Below are 20979 nucleotides of genomic sequence, written 5' to 3' on the forward strand. Positions count from 1 at the left end.
AGCGTATTCAGAAAAGAAAATAACTCTGCCTCTAGGTCCCTCAAAAACGTGATTGCTAAGGCGCAGACGGAGTACATTGGCAGAATTGGCGAGACTGGTGCGCCTTCCTTCAGGTACACGTGCGTTCTAGTTTCCAGATTCTTAGGACTGTAGAAAGCTGGTATTTATTATTCCAACGTGGGCACTCTAGCCCCAGTGACAAGCCACGTGAAGGTCTAAACGTGAAGCAATATATGGTAATAATCTATTAAATTGTCTATACTTATTTCAAACAACACAACTTAAAAAACAGCCCTCGCATAAAGTCAAATATTAAATAGTAATTTAAAAAATACTAATGTTCTCTTCTTGTCTAATAAGAATAATTTAAATGGTCATTCGCTTTCTTAAACAAAGCTCGATAAATAGTCAGTAAATACTAATAACAAAGTTATGAACTCGCTTTTGAATATAACCGTCTGGTTGGCACCACCACTCATCAGATATACCGTCAAACGGCAATATTTTTGTAAACCGGTTTTAACTTGAGTGAGCTAATTTCATTAACCAAAAGAAAAAGAAAAGCATTAGAAATTCTTGCGTATCACGTATGTATACATAATGAGTAAGTACATATTTTCTTTCAGTTTCACAAGATGTATTTGTCTTTACTGACATTGTACGGAAACGGTAACTTCCTACTAGATTTACTCGCATGTGGCAGCGTTTTTGTTCTAACGGAATATTACGCTACAGTTCGGTAAATGGTTATAAGTTGAACGTTATATTTCGCTAACCGTATGGAAGGGTTAGGTCAAGTCTAAAACGTCACGGTAGCGTGCGAAAGCGATCCCTTGGCGCCCGCCGATGAGACGGAGAGGGTACCGCTGGTTTTTTAGTGGATAACCCGGTGAAACCGCTCAACATCTTGGACACAAGCGAGTCCCACATACCCTCCCACTTCCACGTGGGGGGAAACGCATAACGCGTTTTTTCAGCGAAAAAAAAAGGTCAAATCTAAATGGTAAGCGTGCGAAACTGAAGCGCAGCTATTTATAAAAATAAAAAGTAATGAAAGTCTGTAACTGTCCCACTTCTGGGCCAAGATCTCCACTCCCTTGGAGGAGAATGGGAGTTAAAACGAATAAATATGTGGCAGCATTTCGTTGAAATTAGACACATGAACACAAATTAAAAGCATGAAAATTCAACTGTGGTTTGAACCCTCAATCAACGACTAAGAAGCACGAGTTCACGCACTCGGCTCATTATAAAAATATTTTAGACTAAGATAAGTTTTAGTAGTTCATTCAATATTAATTCAACGTTTCAATAATCTTTAAAACAAAACTGTCACATCGCTTAACAATAAAAAAACAAGTCATTAAACCGTCAGACGTTCAGTAGTCTTATGAAAATAGTCGAGACAAATATTAAACTTGGCAAATAAAACAAATTCACAAGTAAACATTTGAAAACGAAACGCTTTATTTACAAAACAATTAAATTATTTACACAACTTATACAGAGATTCGCTTAATTGTAAAATATTTTAAAGATAACGCTTTATGGTTCTGTGTTTTGTTTTTTTTTATGAGATTTTGACATTTTAAAGATGTAACCCCACTTGACTGGAGGAAATTCATAATTATTAAAATAATTTATCTCAAATTATAAAAAGGTAAAAGGCAGAGAGGACCACACGTAGTGTGTGTAGTATTAAAAATATTAATACGTCAATAATTATTAATTAAAGTGGCAACACTTTTGACATATAAACAAAAAGACACTGGGAATTTGTATTCACTTTGACTACGTATTCGTTTTTGTTGCTTCATTATAATGTTCCGTGCGCTCCGTATACTTATTATTTTGTTATTTGAAAAAATTATAATGAAAAGTAATAAATATGGTGAAATAAATAAAAACATAGTATCGTTAATATAATATTTTTTTCTTATTAATGTATAACAATTATATAGCAACAAAGTGTGAATAATACGCGTCACGCACACACAGTAAGAGTCGGTCTCGTCGAGGCGCGGTAGATGTTTCACATAAAATTAACGACTTTATAAAATACATGTGCCTTAGTGACTAGGTTATAAAGCTACAGGTCTAAAGGTCTTGATCTCACCGACTTTTTATGTCCAAAATTCTTTAACGTGACTTATATCAGCACCTATGTAGCTTGTGCGTCGGTCTTCGAGTAACTCTGTCTGACTGGGAGTGTGTCATGGTGTGTGTGCGTGAAAGAATACTGTTGCACACACTTGCCTGCTCTTAAATGTCTCGTCAGCGATTGTCTAGTACGAAGCTAAGATAAAAATATTCTCAAATTTCTTCAAAATATTCGACCGTTTTTCCACGTTCTATACTGATGAAGATATCTTTGATACAAGTGCAAGTTATTTGATAAAGATGAAACATAACTGTAATCAGTAATATCTATTCGAACTCCTTGCTGATGTCGTCCATAGCGGTGAGCACGTCACAGATGCTGGCCGCATACAATCTCACATTGTCGGACTTCTTTATCTGTAAACTCGCGCAGTACAATTTCTTATACATGATCGTCATTTTTTCGTAATCTTTATTCGATTTCGATCTGCAGTATTGTATGACGCTTTTTAATATGAAATTCAATCGATTCTCGTAGAGGCACAGGAGACTGTGTTCGTCCTTCAGCGTTCTCTCATCACCGTCCTCGGACTTCGGGACCTCCTTGTGCTCATCGGGATCGCGATCTTTCAATACCTTCATTATGGAGTGACACTGCCTGAGTAACTCTATGGCGTTTTGGAGCGCCTTCAGTTTGAGATTCGGCGATACTGTAATAAGAATATGGTTATAATTGAACTTTATTTGTGTGCTTTTAGTAATTATAAGGGCCTTTTTATGCGCCATATTATGTGGCGATTTAAGGTTCATTGTTGGATGGTATTATTTCTTACAGCGCCAATGTCTATGGGTGGTAATAACCACTTACCGATAGGCGACCCATTTGCCCGTCTTCCTACTGATTTTAAAGTTTTAATTCTCATCGATATTCGATATTCAATTTAATTATTCAAATGGGGTGTTTTTCACTTGCGACCCGCTTTATGTTCACAGTTTTTCAGACGTTAGAAAATACAACCCGCTATGTCCCTGCGTTTTAAATCAGTAATATCTTCGAAAATATTCATTTAAATTACATGCTCTAAAGGGCCATATTGATCTATATTAAATGCACAATGTGTTTAAGGGACTTAATTGGATAAGGATTAATGCTTATTGCTTAAAATCGCTTCGAAAATAAGCCATTATCTATCGTAAATAGTAAAGGATAAAAAATGGTTATTGTTGGTTATCCCTAAGTGATAGACATGTGTATTTGAAGCGGACTTTTTTGAAGTCCCTTTTAAGGTGTACAATACTCTAGTACATTATTTTGATCTATCTCGTAGGGTTCAGCCAGCGTTTGCAATGTAAGCGCAAAAAATGTGTTTATTTACGACGTCACTTCAGAAACCTCTAAAATTATCAGTGTTTCTCTACTATATTTAGTTACTTAAGCGTACTATCTCACGTCGATCCGCCATAAAGTAATTTTATCCTACTCAAACATATTTTAAAAGGGGCCATATAATTTAATCGCGTGAGCTGCGTGACGCATTGCCAACTCATCGCAATTCACGTGGCGAGCACAGCCAATATATATATATATTTAAGTTAATAAAAATAAACTTTAAGATAGAGTATTCGTGTTTTAATGTGTTAGCGCGCACGCACCGGCGGCGTGCGCCTCGAGCGCGGCCACGTGCTCCAGGCGCACGGTGAGGAACATGGCGGCGTCCTCCAGCGCCGCGAACTGCAGCGCCGCGCGCTCGTAGTGCGCGCACGTGGCGTGCAGCAGCCCGCGCCGCCGCGCGCCCTCCGCCGCCGTCGCCCTGCGCACGCGCACCCGTCACTCCCGTCACGCACCCACACGCTATCCTCACTCATATATATATATATACATCGCTCACCTGTACTGCGAGTGGTACAGCGAGCCCAGCCGGTGGTAGATCATGGCCGCTCGGAACTGGTACAGGTACTGCCTCGGCCCGGGGCTGAGCGGGCAATACTTGAGAGCGTGTTTGAACGCATCCGCGACCTCGGTTACCTCCTGCGGTATGATATAAGATATGCGATTGCAGTTTTGTCATTGAGCTGGAGAATTTGTATGGATGCTGCGTTTTGGAGGATCTTCATTTTCACATTGAATTTGCACCATAATTTATCAGCCAAATTATTGAGGACGGTTTCATAACTTAACCCTTAGAACTGTAATGGTAACTATGAGAGGACGACCGATCTGGGAACTATACCAGTGTAACGAGATAATGTCTCAGAGGGCATAACACTTTTTTTTTCTAATAAAATAATTTTATATCACTATTGACAGACGGCAACAGACGCTATACTTTGAATAAATTACTTTCCCCATCCTGTAAACTCACGTTAGCATATATGCTGGGGCAGTCCTGCATGAGCACCGCCCGGGTGTAGAGGTGGCAGGACAGCTCCCAGGAGACCAGGTCCCACACGGAGACGGCGCCGCACGACTCCCGCGGCCCGAGCAGCTTCAGCGCGGACGAGTACAAGTCCTCCGCCTGGCTGTACAGGCTGCGCTTCTCGGAGCTGATTTGATTCAAATATACTTTATTCAAGAAAGCTCTTCATCAGGAAATATTAGCTAAACATTCTAGGTCAACGGGAAAGTACCGCATAGGTTTTAATCTCCATAGATTTTAGTTTAGAGGTTGGGAATTTTAAGGCTCTTCAAATTATTGAGTAAGATTGAATAAACAAAGCTCACTTGATTCATGAAATGGTAAATTTTACTCACTTAAAGCTTCCCTGGTCGCAATGAGCTTTGAACCTCATGTACCTCGCCTTGTTACAATACAATAGGGCTAAGTTAGGCACATCCTTGACTTGCTCGAATATCGTCGTGGCCTCGTCGAGGCACTCGGACGAGCGACGGGAGAACGTCAGGAATTGCTCTTGGAGTAGCTTCACTTTGGGATCATTTTGGTCTGCTTCTTCTACGTATTTTATGTAGATCTCTGTATATGCAAAATATTCATGTTTACAAAAAATGTAAATAGATGTTTGTTGGAGTACAATAAGAATAATAATATTTAATAGAACATCTCGTTGCACGCGGGGAGAGTGTGGAGTGTACTCACGCTGCGCGTCGTGCATGTACCGCACGGCCAGCGTGTTGCACGCGGGGAGAGTGTGGAGTGGACTCACGCTGCGCGTCGTGCATGTACCGCACCGCCAGCGTGTTGCACGCGGGGAGAGTGTGGAGTGTACTCACGCTGCGCGTCGTGCATGTACCGCACCGCCAGCGTGTTGCACGCGGGGAGAGTGTGGAGTGTACTCACGCTGCGCGTCGTGCATGTACCGCACCGCCAGCGTGTTGCACGCGGGGAGAGTGTGGAGTGTACTCACGCTGCGCGTCGTGCATGTACCGCACCGCCAGCGTGTTGCACGCGGGGAGAGTGTGGAGTGTACTCACGCTGCGCGTCGTGCATGTACCGCACCGCCAGCGTGTTGCACGCGGGGAGAGTGTGGAGTGTACTCACGCTGCGCGTCGTGCATGTACCGCACGGCCAGCGTGTTGCACGCGGGGAGAGTGTGGAGTGTACTCACGCTGCGCGTCGTGCATGTACCGCACGGCCAGCGTGTTGCACGCGGGGAGAGTGTGGAGTGTACTCACGCTGCGCGTCGTGCATGTACCGCACGGCCAGCGTGTTGCACGCGGGGAGAGTGTGGAGTGTACTCACGCTGCGCGTCGTGCATGTACCGCACCGCCAGCGTGTTGCACGCGGGGAGAGTGTGGATTGTACTCACGCTGCGCGTCGTGCATGTACCGCACGGCCAGCGTGTTGCACGCGGGGAGAGTGTGGAGTGTACTCACGCTGCGCGTCGTGCATGTACCGCACCGCCAGCGTGTTGCACGCGGGGAGAGTGTGGAGTGTACTCACGCTGCGCGTCGTGCATGTACCGCACGGCCAGCGTGTTGCACGCGGGGAGAGTGTGGAGTGTACTCACGCTGCGCGTCGTGCATGTACCGCACGGCCAGCGTGTTGCACGCGGGGAGAGTGTGGAGTGTACTCACGCTGCGCGTCGTGCATGTACCGCACCGCCAGCGTGTTGCACGCGGGGAGAGTGTGGAGTGTACTCACGCTGCGCGTCGTGCATGTACCGCACGGCCAGCGTGTTGCACGCGGGGAGAGTGTGGAGTGTACTCACGCTGCGCGTCGTGCATGTACCGCACGGCCAGCGTGTTGCACGCGGGGAGAGTGTGGAGTGTACTCACGCTGCGCGTCGTGCATGTACCGCACCGCCAGCGTGTTGCACGCGGGGAGAGTGTGGAGTGTACTCACGCTGCGCGTCGTGCATGTACCGCACCGCCAGCTCGTTGCAGACGGAGGCCCGCCTGCGCAGCAGCTCGTCCCGCTTGTGCGTGACGTCGGCCGCCGCCCGCTCGGCGCGCTCGTAGTACCGACACGACGACAGCATCGACTCCGTCTCGCTCAGCGGGAGCGCGATCTCTGAAACGGAATGTTGCGTAGTCGTATCGGGTCTGGCTTAGATGGAGAGCCAAATTCAAATCTTAGTCATGTATTTATTTTCTTGAAAAAACGGGGAGTATAAGGTATATACTTGGTTGTATAAGAATTAAAAACTCAAGATATAATAAGTGATATGCCTAAATTACTAAAAAAAACTTGTATGAAAAAGTAAATCATCACAAATCGCTATACAAACATCCCATAATAAAATGATCAATTCACCTAATTCAAACTCGTCGCCTGCGTCCCCGTCGATCTCCTCCGCCATATCGTTCTCAATCTCTACTTTTATCTGACCATCGATGTCGTGATCAGTTTCGAATTGCTTCTTGAACTGTTCCAAGCTGGCCCAATGTTTGCTGAGCTGGAAGAAGTTGTCACCAACTCTACCAATGAGACAGCCAGCGTCGACGACGCGACTTTTTATAATCATATTGCTCAACAATTTTTGACATTTGCTGGCCAAATCTATATACTTAAGTGAAAAACCAAACTGTTCGTGTGAGTAGCTGTATTCCGCCAGTGTTGCATAAGCAAGACATATTTTTTCGTATAGTAAAGTCTTCAAATGGAGTTTCCAAGCGAAATTGTCATCTCTGTTGGGTTCGTGCCAATTCGGTAACGTGTTATTCTCCTTTCTTACTAATATGGCATTCTTATCTATGTTAGATTTAGATTCTATCAAGCAGTTTCCAGATTTGTCCGTATTTTTTCTCTCTCTCTTGCGTCTCCTGCTCCTCGATACGTGCTCTTTCGCGTCCTTGTTGCGTTTTAGCGGCTCGTAGTTCATTGAAATGGGTTCATATGGATTTGCCATTTTAGGGTGTTGCTCCTCAATTATGATTTGCTGTCTGAGACGCTCGCGTTCTTCTTCCTTTCAATAAATATATTAAATTATATCAAAGTAACAAAGAGTTATTCAATTCAATCGGGCAGAATATATAGGGAATATTTAAAAAAATTTAACTGACTTCAAAATCATTTCCTAAAATTTAACATACCTTCGATTTGTCAATAGTGAGGTGATGCAAGGCCTTGAGTCCTCTGAGAGCGTGCTTCAGCGCCCGTCCACAGCGGGTAGCCGGTTCGAGTCCCAAACCTTTATTGTCGTCTGTTTTGATTTTCTCGTTCTGAAAAAATTAACGGCTATTATAGTATCGTAGATAATCTTGGTTTAAGTGTAAGTTAGGCTCGGTGGCAACGTGCGTGCGTGCGTGCGTGCGTGCGTACCGTGCGCCGCGCCGAGCGGCGGTGGCCGATGTCGCGCAGCGCCAGGCCGCGCGCGCCGGCCCCCGCGGCCTCGCTGCGCCGCGGCAGCGACAGCGCCGTGCCGCCCGCCGTGCGCTGTGACGTCACAGTCGTATTTAAATGCTGACACTAAATACTACTTACAAACATATCATTTATGTGACTATAAATCTATATTTGCAAAATACCTCGATTTTGACGGATTAAGATCTTCTTTTTTATTTATAAATTTTATTGCCCCCAAACACAATATCACAAGATATTCAGTAAGTTGAAAGTGTGCATTAGGATTTAGAAAGAAAATTAAAAAAAAAAACAAGACAGAATAGATGTAAGATGTAAAATAAGGCAAGATATGTTTTATAAAATTACATTGATACTACGAAATAGACATTAATAACATAAACAAAATACATCTGTGATTTACGTAAAGCATTCGATTATGTGTCACATGAGACGTTTTTATGTGAAAATGAACAATATAACAGAAGCCTTTCGATTTAATTGCTTTATATTTGGATTGAAGAACTCAACAATTTTCGGTAACGGAATTAAGTCTTCTGGGTCTAGTATAAGAATGGGTGTACCGCAAGGATCAATTTTAGGTCTCTATCTATTTTTGATACATATTAATGACTTTTTTACGTCAAAAACTTTGTATTTTTTGCTGATGATACTTCAATACTTTATAAATTGATAAAAAAAACACTAGTTTCGATTATGTAAACAATTTCTAAAAAGTAATTCAGTCTTAAATGGGTATAAAACAAAATATACACCGAGTAACTAATGAAAACCAGCAGCGCTTTTAGTTCATCTTGAACAATTGAATTCTACGTGTAACTGATAATACAATTTGTTGAGGCATAATTTGCGATTTACAGTCACTGCTTTTCTAAATACATTCCTTAACAAGCCGTTAGATAACCTTGAAACCGATCATTAATTCCTTAATAAGCTAATAGATAGTACTTGTCAAAAAGTTTAACTTTAAACTAACTTAAGGAACTGAAAATCTACTCACATTTATGAGTTAAATTAACCAAGTTTAAACGGAGATAATCTTATTTCGCGACTCGCAAAAGCTCTTTCAAAAATTATCGATGAACGAAAGTTAAAATGTTCTACCACAAAATATAGCCAAGTTACTACTACAGTTAATACCTTGTCTGCGGCATCGCTCACGATCTCAACGTTGTTGTTGTCGCCCTTGTCTCGCTCAGATCCACCGTCTCCGTCCGACTTTGTGTGGGGGGGGAACTCCGCATAATCCCCAAAGTCGGACTCTTCTTCAGAGTCTGAACTTTCATCTTGAAATAATATTGTAACGATTACGCATTGATTCATAATTTTCCAACGCAGCAAAACCAAATTTACAAATGTTAAGTAACTACAGTCTGTTTATGTCACAACTAGACAAGGCCTACTTTTTGTGCATAATAGCACCACGCTGCTTTTTCGTGTGTCACAAGTAAAAAACGAAAATCATCCAGTTCATAATTCTTATAAAAAACTGACTTTTTAATTGGTGGTAGGGCTTTGTGTAAGACCGTCCAGGTAGGTGGTTAGGTAACACCCACGTACATAAATTCTACCGTCAAATAGCAATTCGTAGTAACGTTATGTTCCAGTTTGTAGGGTTAGTGAGCCAATGTACATAACACATTGGATCCAAAGATTCGTGGGGTACTTACATTGTAAGGAATGGTTAATATTTCTTAAAGGGTCAATGTAGTAGAAGGTAGAAGGCAGTATGTCTTCTTATTTTAAATTTAAAAAAACTTGCCTTTAAAATTGGGACAAGCTGGATTAGTAGTCGCCGGGACGTACAAATCTGCCAACATGTAGTGAGATGAGGCCACGATCTGCGGATACCGTTCCTCTTGTAAGAGTTCCACGACGTGTTCCAGCAACTGTCTCACGTGCTTGGACCTGTTCATGAGCCGCATGTTCCTGGCGACTCGATAGAGAAGCATTGCCACGGGCGTCGTGAAGGGGTTGTCCATGTCGTCTGGACAAAGTGACGTCAAATCGTACAACTTGACAACGTCATCGTGAGGCCCCTTGAACAGCCAGTAAGTGTGACCCGCTTTCGTCGCATTCGATTTCAGAAAAGATAATATATTCTGGGCGACGTTTCTTATAACTTTCGGTGAAAATCTAGAATTTTCCATATTAGGCAACTCTTCGGTTTTCATTGGCTCGTACTTTTGCACTATTCCGTCTAGATGGTAGCACATTAGAACCTCAGGGACATTGCACATCAAGTTGTCAAGCCAGTAGTCTATTCCTGTTAGTACGTTTATCGGTTCCCTGGCGTCTCTTAAGCGGAGGCTGACGCAGGGTCGGTCTTTGTCACCGAATATTGGCAAATTGCTTCCGATTAACATGTGTATATCTTCGAACGTCCAGAGCACGTTACGGTTGAAACTCTTCTCATTGGTTGGCTCCTCTGGTCTAGTTTCGGGTTCAGGGAGAAAAGGTCCTTTGGAATAGATGTTGAATACGAAAAAGTTAATAAGAAAATTGGAAACATAATTTTCTTTTTAAATTTTTTAAAAATAAATAATGGAATATATTATGGAAATGTCGTCATATTTTTTAAATAAATAATATTACAGTATAATATTGCGAATAATTATTTTTATATACTATAAATAAAAACATCCATACCAGCTAAGCACATGGGAGTATGGGGCACCACACTAGGTAAAGGCTGAGGTCGCTCCACCACGCTGTGAGAGAGAAACTTATGCGTCAACTGTAAGGCTGAGCTGGGGCTTGGGGCTAATGTCAATGACATACGTTCCTGTAAATATATATTTAGGATATTCGGTTATCCCTAAAACTGAAAAAAGGCGCGCTAATCTGAATTGAACTGCCATTAATTTTCCTTTTTGGTCTCTTGAACAGTTAGGTCCATATTTAGATTGTGTGTTTTATTTGGATTAACTGAGTAAGTAATTTACTTCAATATGTATTTGATGGTTTAGTTAAAATAAATTCAAAGTTAGAAATATTTTTTGATGGTTACTGTCATTATAGTAGTTATTATATTTTCTTTATCTTATGTATATATATAAGATAAAGGAAAGGCCACATAAACCTTCAAAAATATAATTTTTTACTTTTCGCGAGTCAGTCAGCCAGATTTAGTGTGAGGTTTGGTAGTTTATGTAACTTAATAATTAATAAAGCCTTATATTTAATTAGGATTTTAAGAAGGAAATAAAAAAATAATAATTATTATTATAGTGATATACATTGATTAAAAAATAAAATTATTTTAAAACATAATGAGGAAAAAAAATATATAACCTTTTCAGACATCGTTTTAAGAATGTTTTCATAGAAGAAATCCTTCAGCCAAGACCATTCTGACTTCATAAGATACTCGTAAACATCAAAATCATCTAAAAGTAACGTATTTTCTACTCTGTGGACCATCATGCTCACCTAAAACAATAAAATTCTTTATAATAATATTCTTTATAATATAAATATAATAATTCTTCTTAATAATAAAGTTATGTACTTTATATTAAACTAGCGCACCGCCCCGGCTTCGCACGGGTGCAATGCTGCCACTAAATATACTACAGAATGTCTTCCAACGTTCACAGTTTTTCAGACGTTAGAAAATACAAACCGGTATGTCCCTGTTTAAATCTGTAATATCTTCGAAAATATTTATTTAAATTACACGCTGTACAGGGCCATATTGATCTATATTAAATGCACAATGTATGGAATGTACTTAATTGGATAAGGATTAATGCTGTTTTGCTTAAAATCGTTTCGGAAACAAGCCATTATTTCTCGTCAAAAGTAAATGATAAAAAATAGTTATTGTAGGTTATCCCTAAGAGATAGACATATACCATCCCAGACTTTTTTGAAGACCATTTTAAGATATACAATACTGTAGAACATTATTTTGATCTATCTCGTAGGGTTCAGCCAGCGTTTGCAATGTAAGCGCAAAAAATCTGTTTATTTACGACATCACTTCAGAAACCTTTAAAATTATCAGTGTTTCTCTACTATACTGTGCATGTATTATACATAAACCTTCCTCTTGAATCAATATATCTATTTAAAAAAAACCGAATCAAGTACCGTTGTGTAATTTCAAAGATCTAAGCATATATAGGGACAGACAGGGTAAGCGACTTTGTTTTATACTATGTAATGTTGATGATAATCAACATGCATACCAAATTTAATGGCATTACTCTGAACAATGTCAAATATATTTTAAAAAAATGCAATTTGTTTAAATGGACGTAGGGTAGATAGTAAAGTTTAATTGTAAAATATTCCATAGGATCTTAAAACAATATCATTAAGATTCTATGGGGTAAAATTAAAATACAATTTTATAATGAAATCATTAATATAAATACAATAAAATAAGAATTAATTTTTAACTTACTGTTCCATTGGGCTGGTATGGCAATTTAAGTAATTTTTTTATGCATTCTGCATCAGATATAACATCCACTTCACCAACACAGTCAGGAAACATATGTGCCATTCTAAAACTGTTGGAAAAAACATGGATACTTATTGACAGCTTCCAAAAGTAGGAGATATTTTAATTCACAAATTTGTGTATAAGCACAGGTGCAGTCTCTATCCCCTCATTATCAAAATTAGGTACCAACCGACCGACCTGTAGTTTGAACCGGGCAATTTGTTCAATAATGTGGTAATGAGTATGTCTCAACTGCTAACGGTACATATAGGATACATGTTAAGTGTTTGAAACTTGGAGGTTTAATGTTTAGGGTCATATGTTTTTTCTTTTCTAGCTTGAAAAATGCATTACAGGATTCACTTGCATAAAGTGTGGGCTATTAGGGACTCGCCGGTGCCCAGAACGCCTAGTACACTCTAGTACACCAGAATACCCACTAAATAATACCAATGGTACCCATTTTGTCTCTTCAGGGGCGCATTATGGAGAGTATTATCATACCCACTTTTGACATTGTGTCAAAATATTAGACAACTACATTTACATGACTGACGTTACCATTTTTTTAAGTCATAAGCATAATAAGAGAAAATCTTAAATAAAATATCCAATGAAGATATTTAAAAAAAAAAAAAATAATGTACACCTATGTAAACATTATTTATTAATGAAACAGTAATTTCAATTATTATTAAATACTTATTCCTAATATAAATTACACAAGTTCCATACCTTGAAAGCCCACTATCTCTCGTAATAATCTGCTTAAGGCCATATGTGTCAATCCCACCCCAGTTAGAAGGGGGCAGGTTGAGATCTGTATTACATTGTAGTCTAGCATATCCCACTGGACTTTGAAATGCTGTATATTTGACTACCGCTGTTGACTTCACACCGGGAGATGGGCTACGGTCCTAAAAATATATTATTTACAATTATTTATCATAGTTTATTTCAATGCCTACAAAATTTGAATTGTTTCGATCGTTCAATGCATACGAAATTTATTCGATCTTAATTGATATATGATTCTATAATAATATAATTCATATATATTGTGAGGTTGTTTGTTTTAATCTATTTTATTGTTTTTTTATAAATATGTTTATTGAAGAATATAGAATAGTAATTAAATATAAAATAATAATATACTAAATATTATATACATTCATTCATTAATTTCAAATGATTAAAAAATCATCCTAAACTATGGCTTAGGCCTAAGGCTATTATTATCTAAAGCTAAAATATATTTATTATTATTGTGGGTTAAGATAGAAATATGTTCTAGAAAACGTGAGAATTTTTAGAATATCGAAATTCAAGACGAAGGCAACAAGTTTGTAAACATTGTCTTATTGAAATTATATTACCTTATTACGGTTACATTCATTCTCCTTCTCGTGGTCATCCATATTTAGTTTGTAAATATTTTTCTTAAAATACTACTGAGAATATTTGTGACAAAAACTTAAAATCAGTCAGACTTTACAAGATACAACTGAAATATATTTGGCACTGCGGCTGCTGCAAGAATAAAAAATAACATAGGTAGATTGTTATCTGTACTTAATTGCTGTCAAAATAATGTTTAAATTTAAGAAGCGTGTGCCAAAAAAAAACACCTTATTACTTATTGTAGTTTTTATAGGGTAGTTGTTTTAATCAGTAATGTAAGATAAAGCTTCATTTAATTAATATGGATTGATATACCTATATAAATATATATATTTATACATTTTGTTAAAAGGAACGTTGATTAGTAAGTTATAGAGATTTTATCTTGATCGTCGATACACTACATCGATATCTAAGAAATATAAAATATTGTACATAATTAAATAAATACTAATAATTTTTCGATGGTCATTTTAGGCTGTGTCTATAAAAAGTTCCAGACAATAAGAAAATATTTTTATCAGATTAGCAAAATAAATGTGTAATGTTAATTTATATGACGTATGTATATGAATTAATAATAGATCGTTAAAGTGAGTTTGTTCAAAAATATCGATATCGAATTGTCGACAACTTTGACATTCAAAGATACCTTTGCAGTCTCAAGCCTAGTAAATATTGTAATTTTCCAATTAAGAAAATTGTTATTAATTTACAAATAATGCTTATTATATATATATCAAAGTATTTCTAATCTTCATTACATTAAGTAGTAAATAAAACAAAGTTCATAAATGAATTGAACACTCTATGTCAAGTTTTATAACCTAAACAAATAAGATTTTCTATAAATAATTATAAAAATGCGATTATCCTTACGTTTATTATCGTCTGTTGTGCAGAAAAGACCTTTTTATATTACAACTCCGATTTTTTACGTAAATGCCGGTAAGTTTTTCAAATCTTTAAGTGCAATATATAAAAATTTAACAATTCATAATTAAACTCATATTTGCGTTACTAGAATCTTGTTACTTTTGATTTTCTTAGCCTCTATTTAAGAACGATGAATTAAAAAAAAGAACAATAATTGTGTTGTGAAATTGACAACTTCTATTTTAACCAATAACAACTGAGTAAAAGGTTTTAAAACTTCAATATATATATTTGAACATCTATTATTATCATTATTTTAAATGTTCTTATTATAATTCTTCCAGCACCTCACTTGGGCCACTTATATACAGCTGTAGTGGCTGATGCGATACAACGGTTTGAGAAACTAACAAATCCTGATTGTAATGTTATATTTAGCACAGGTAAAAAAATACTTTATACAATTGGGGTTTAGGGAATACTTTCTTGTTTTTGTCTTTAAATTTAATTCATATTTCCTTTAAAATTATTATATATGTTCTCAATTAATAATAAATCATACATATAGTTCTGAAAAATAATATGTATGAAATTATTCAATATTGTTTTAAATCACTTGATGTTCATAATTATTTTAATTTCACAGGAACAGATGAACATGGTACTAAAATCCAGCAAGCGGCTGCTCAGGCTAACCTTCCTTTACAGAACTATTGCAATAACATCTCCCAGGAATACAGAGATCTTTTTGACGAGTTTGAAGTAGGATACACAGATTACATTAGAACAACTGAGGAGAGGCATAAAAGAGCTGTGCGCCACTTTTGGGTTTGTTAATTTATATATTTTTTAATTGCAGTGTGATTCTGTAACAATTAACTTCATATCTCACTTGTGAAATGTTGACAAATACTTTCTGTCATATGCTATATTAATACACATATCTTGTATTATTATTAGTATTATTGTAGAATTATTACTACATATACTATTGTAGAGTTAATGTCGCTTATAACATTCTGACCCTTCATGATTTTAATCTGTGGTATGAGTCTCGTGTTCAAAATTTTATACGATTTATATAAGTATGTGCTAAGCACCTTAATTTTAACATTTTAAGTACAAGTGGCAATAAAGTTGACTCTTAATATTATGTACCCTTTATTGTACATCCTTTGTTATTATTTTTTAATCAGCAATGCATTCTTGGTTTTGATTTTACAATTTTACATTTCCATTTATAAAACAATTTCAGAAGAAGTTAGTAAAACAAGACTATATTTATAAGGCGAAATATGCTGGCTGGTACAGTGTTAACGATGAAGCATTTGTTCCTGAGTCGCATACTAGAGAGGAAATTACTAAAGATGGAAAGGTGGGTAACCAAAATCTTCTGTACCAACCCACAAAAGCTCTATATAGTTTAACATGAGGTAACTGTTTAGCTGTTTCATTTATTGAAAACAAATATTTACTTTTTACAGATAAAAGTGTCCGTAGAATCAGGCCACCAACTGGAATGGACTGAGGAGACAAACTACATGTTTAGATTAAGTGCATTCAAAACACATCTCCAAGAATGGCTGAAACCAGGTAGTATATAAATATAATAATCTTTCTGAATACAAAACATGTTTAATAAGTATACATAGTAAATTATTTTACTAGATGGAGTAATCCAACCCAGTAAGTTCCAGAAACAACTTCAAGACTTTCTCGCAAGCGATGCCTACTTCCCCGACATCTCTGTCAGTCGTCCTTCTTCCAGAGTGCATTGGGCTGTGCGGGTATGTCGAAAATATATATTTTTAAAATTAGAATCTCATTTAAATAAAATGTTATGACTGACAGGCATGTCTTTTACGTAGTTGTAAAACCTATTTTGTTGGTCTAGGTGCCGGATGATGAAGAGCAAAGTATATATGTTTGGCTTGACGCCCTGATCAATTACTTGACTGTATGCGGCTACCCGGACGAGGAGCAACTGATGTCCCGGAGGGCTTGGCCGGCTGATGTCCATGTCGTTGGAAAGGATATTTTAAAGTAAATTATATAATTATTATACTACCTTTATGTGAAGTTAAAAGCTTATATGTTCTGTATCCAAAGTTGTCAAGGTAATTTAGATTGATTGTGTAGTTTGATTAAGAAGAATGTAGGATATTAAAGTATATGGCGGTCGTTCCAGGTTCCATGGCATCTACTGGCCGGCGTTCCTGATGGCGGCTCGCTGGCAGCCGCCGAGACGCCTCGTGTGCCACTCGCACTGGACCGTGGACGGCAGCAAGATGTCCAAGTCGCTGGGCAACGTCGTGGCGCCCCGCAGTGTGCCGGCGCCCGCCGCGCTGCGCTACGTGCTGCTGCGGGAGGCCACCCTGGCGGACGACGCCAGTGAGTGTCTGTCTATATGTATGTGATGGAGCAAACGACCAGCTCCTAGAAGTCGAAAGCATAATGTGTACAAATATATGCTTCTGTGTCATCCGTCGCCGAATTGCAATAATATCCCATTATCCAATGGGACGGCACGGCGTGACGACAAATCATCTATCGACGTAAACGATACTATTGTTCTGTGTATTCTCCGGACACTCAATTAAAATCGTTCTAACCGGACTACAGACTACAGCGAGACGAAGCTCGTGAACATCGCGAACTCGGAGCTGGCGGACACGCTGGGCAACCTGGCCAGCCGCGCGTGCGGCGCCGCGCTCAACCCGCGCCACGAGCTGCCGCCGCCGCACGCGCACGAGCTGCGCGACGTCGCGCGCCGCGAGCCCGCCGCGCGCCTGCTGCGCGCCCTCGAGCGCCTGCCCGGTGAGTGCGCGCGCCTGCGTGCGCGTGCGTGCGCGCGTGCGTGTACGTCATTTCACAATTCCGACTCATACAATTCTTCCATTCGACAGAGATCTGCCACCAACACTACTCGAGCTACCAGTTCTATAAAGGCGTGGACGCAGTCATCCACGTGTTGCATTTGGCTAACCTGTTCTTCGAAACCATGAAGCCGTGGGAGCTTAAGAAGAAACCGGAGGGGCAGAAGGAGTTGGACGTCGTGCTCCACGTCACGCTGGAGACTCTGAGGATATGCTCGATTATATTGCAACCTATCATACCGAGTCTATCGGGTCGACTCTTAGATAAATTACAAGTGCCTAAAGACTGTAGATACTGGCAGCACTGCGAGAGACCTTCGTGGAGGATAAAAGGCGCCATATTCGAAACTAAAAATATTCAAAGTGGTAAATTCGTGTTATTCCAACGGATATATGTGGATAAGAAAAATGTTCAGAAGAAGAAAGCGATTGTGTAAATAGAAGTTTGAAAGACTGTTTTATAAATTGAGATTAGTGATACATATATATTATATATATCATCAAGTTATACATTTATTTATTGTTGTATATAAAATGTTTAGTTATTTTGTTTTTAACATGCTCAATAGTTCTTGTAATAGATTTCTTTTTGCTACGAGAAATTCTTGGAAAATGGTGCCATTTAATGGAGCGGTTAAGCGAGTTTCCGTGCATGTAACCGCACCTTAAGATATTCCAATGAATCTCTAGATATTATATATATTATCATATTTACTCAAAATCTTTGTTTTCTTGGTAACAAAAATCAGATATATTTTTAGGAACCATTGACTGGTGCATTTATATAAAAAAATATCAATTATTAACGTGTTCGACTGATTTCGTCATTAGTTGTGAATATAGTTTGTTAAATAAAAGATTTTAATATTATTAAGATATTTTTTTAATTTTTATAATTTATGACTACTGTTAAAAATGTTCCCACTGTGTTTCTTCCGCCGCTTCTTTTCAGATCTGAGTTATTTCTTTCCGAACCGTTGGTAGATTCTTTGACTGTCAATAAGTATAATGCCTCTATCATTACACAGTTTAAAACATAGTCGCTTACCGCTGTCTGTCTGTCTGTTCCTATGTATGCTTAGATCTTTAAAATTACCCAACGGATTTTGATGCAGTTTTTTAATAGATGCATCTATTAAAAAAATGTTTCTCTACTATACTGTGCATGTATGCATAGAAAATAAGTACCTAAGGCTATGTTTCTGTACTACGGGATAGACGGATAGTAGATTGGTAAAAATCAAAAACATTTATTTCGCCAAATATTGTTAGTTTTAAAATTGAAATGTTTAGTTCATTTAGATATCTAGTAAAATTTTGTTTCATCATTCATCATTTGTATGCCTCTCTCAAGGCGCTCCGCTGAGCCTGATCTTCGGGCCATCTCATCCACTCCAGCCACCTTCCATGCATCCCGGCTCCAACGTGCCATTTTTTGTGTTATTTGACTTATTTGTCCCATAGTGCACCCCACGTTCTACGTCTGATAATATATTGCACGTCAATAGGAAAGGAAAATTAAAACAATAATTCTATATCGGAGTCAATTTATTTATGAATACGCTTATTAAATAATAATATTTGCATCAAAATACTGCAATAACGACTAACAGTATTAAGAAAGCTAAGTTTACATTCCACTAAGACGCAAGGTACAACCCGTCACGTGTTCAAATGAACATCAAAATCGACCTTATTCCATCGAGACAACGTTTAAAATCGCTCGCATTTGATATATAAATGTCACGTGACTCGCCGGAAAATACCTTTTTACCAATATAAATACAAATTAATATCTCAATACATTTAGTCGAAAATGCATCAATGAGTATGATACAGGCTTGAAAAAATTTTGAAGAGTGTAACGAAACGCGTTCTGCGCGGTTGAATAAAATTTCTAAAAAAGTGTCTACTCTAGTGTAACTTTACCTTTATTCGTGACATTTGTACGGCAAAAAAGTATTAAAAATCGTTCCGTTACACGCTTCACTCTCATAAATAATACAGTAAATCCATACAAAAAAAACGGTGACGAGTGTATTGTAAATGCTAACAAATTCAGCTCTTGTGCTCGGCCGTGCAGCGGAGCCACGCGCACGACAACAATGTGCGCAGTACGGTACGTGTACGTGGATCGACATTCCATTGCCTTCCATGCATTCCCGCCCCGAGCGCTCGTCTTTAGGAACTCAATCGCCCTAGCACCCTTCCGTTCACCGCACTACCGGACACTCTTACACATATTGCTACATTAAAAAAATACTATTCTATGGCGATCTGAACTTTTGGAATGAACGAGCAGTCGGCGAAGAGCTACGGCGACGGAAGCGATGCAGAAACAAATATCGTGCGACAGTACTCGTTTGTAACAAATGTCGCCGCCGCGAAAAAGATTGCGACCGCAGACCCCAGCAGTGCCGACCCGCGAGCGAGCGTGCTGCGCTATTACACTACATGTGAGCAAATTGACACGTATTAAAAAAAAAACAAAACAAAACTATTCTTCTAGAACATTCACGACGATCCAATCTTTTCCACGAGACGGCTTCCGACTTAAAATTACTTACGCGTATTAGTAACATCGTAACGCCGAGACATCGTCGAATAGGCATTATTAAAATCGAAAAATACAATAAAACGTACACATCAAAATGCATTAATACTTACATCTAATACAATATGGAAGTTTTACTGGCAATGTACAATATGGCGTCAAAATATATCCGAATTAATTTGTGCATTGTTTAATATTATTCAATAAAGGTATGAAAGAACGTTAATCACGATCTAAAATTAGAGCCTTCGAAGTATAAACCAGGGTTTGCCAACATTTTCTATAAAAAAAAAAAATTGTAATTATGTTAACTTTTGCTATAATTACTAAATTAGCAAGCATAATAATTTTTTTATTACTTTTCTTATATAAGTATACAACATACTGGAAAATGGCAACCCGATGATAAGTAACAACCACTAATGCTCCACCAAACTTGGGAGCTAAGATGTTATGGCCCAAACAAGAAATATGTAAAGCGTAGGTCTTTTAAAAACCAAATAATTTATTTAATCACCTCTAAGTCCACTGGTTGGGAAACCCTGGCCTACACAGTATTCAACCTATACAATTCGATAAATATGACGATATTTTAAACCAAATGTCATGACGGAGTTCTACGAAAACTAAACATAACATTCTCTACAATATTTCTCAACGGGTATTCGTATAAATCAAAGTAAGCAAAGATTTCCAATTCATTTCATCGTTTGACACACATTTCATCCTTTTCCTTATACAATAATAGTTTTAATATAAAAAATTATCATCAAAATATTTAGAAGCAAGTTTAAAGTTTTTTTTTACATATATATAAATTTTCAACGTATTTAAAGAAAAGCGTACGTCAATAATGAAATATTAAAAATCTTATCGAATACGAAAGAGGTTACATCCACTGATTATTAAAAATATTACACATTATAGAAAAAACATCGATTTATGACTTCAACTTCT

At 38.1% G+C, this 20979-nt stretch overlaps 2 protein-coding genes across 3 annotated transcripts; one reads left to right on the forward strand and one right to left on the reverse strand.

Moving 5' to 3' along the window:
- Positions 1-1443: 1443 nt before the first annotated feature.
- Positions 1444-13978, reverse strand: LOC125073045 (erythroid differentiation-related factor 1). Of its 2 annotated transcripts, XM_047683726.1 has the most exons (16): positions 13692-13978; positions 13051-13232; positions 12274-12382; positions 11157-11294; positions 10512-10647; positions 9625-10323; positions 9003-9148; positions 7821-7934; positions 7592-7720; positions 6813-7464; positions 6402-6569; positions 4853-5072; positions 4464-4644; positions 3990-4129; positions 3754-3911; positions 1444-2810 (listed from the first exon to the last, which is right to left on the reverse strand). In XM_047683726.1, the coding sequence occupies exons 1-16, from the start codon at positions 13731-13733 to the stop codon at positions 2428-2430; spliced, it is 3597 nt and encodes a 1198-aa protein (XP_047539682.1). In that variant the 5' UTR covers positions 13734-13978; the 3' UTR covers positions 1444-2427. The 2 variants fall into 2 exon arrangements, with proteins under 2 accessions (XP_047539682.1, XP_047539684.1); XM_047683728.1 differs by lacking the exon at positions 3754-3911 and having other exon boundaries at positions 2581-2810.
- Positions 13979-14355: 377 nt separating this feature from the next.
- On the forward strand, positions 14356-18338 carry LOC125073046 (methionine--tRNA ligase, mitochondrial). Its single transcript, XM_047683729.1, has 10 exons — positions 14356-14664; positions 14937-15035; positions 15239-15420; positions 15848-15967; positions 16077-16185; positions 16261-16379; positions 16487-16635; positions 16781-16983; positions 17215-17409; positions 17499-18338. Exons 1-10 carry the CDS (start codon positions 14580-14582, stop codon positions 17903-17905), a joined length of 1668 nt encoding a protein of 555 aa, XP_047539685.1. The 5' UTR covers positions 14356-14579; the 3' UTR covers positions 17906-18338.
- The last annotated feature ends 2641 nt before the right edge of the window (positions 18339-20979 follow it).

The sequence above is a fragment of the Vanessa atalanta genome, chromosome 23 (genome assembly GCF_905147765.1).
Source record: "Vanessa atalanta chromosome 23, ilVanAtal1.2, whole genome shotgun sequence".
In the NCBI taxonomy this organism is placed as follows: Eukaryota; Metazoa; Arthropoda; class Insecta; order Lepidoptera; family Nymphalidae; genus Vanessa; species Vanessa atalanta.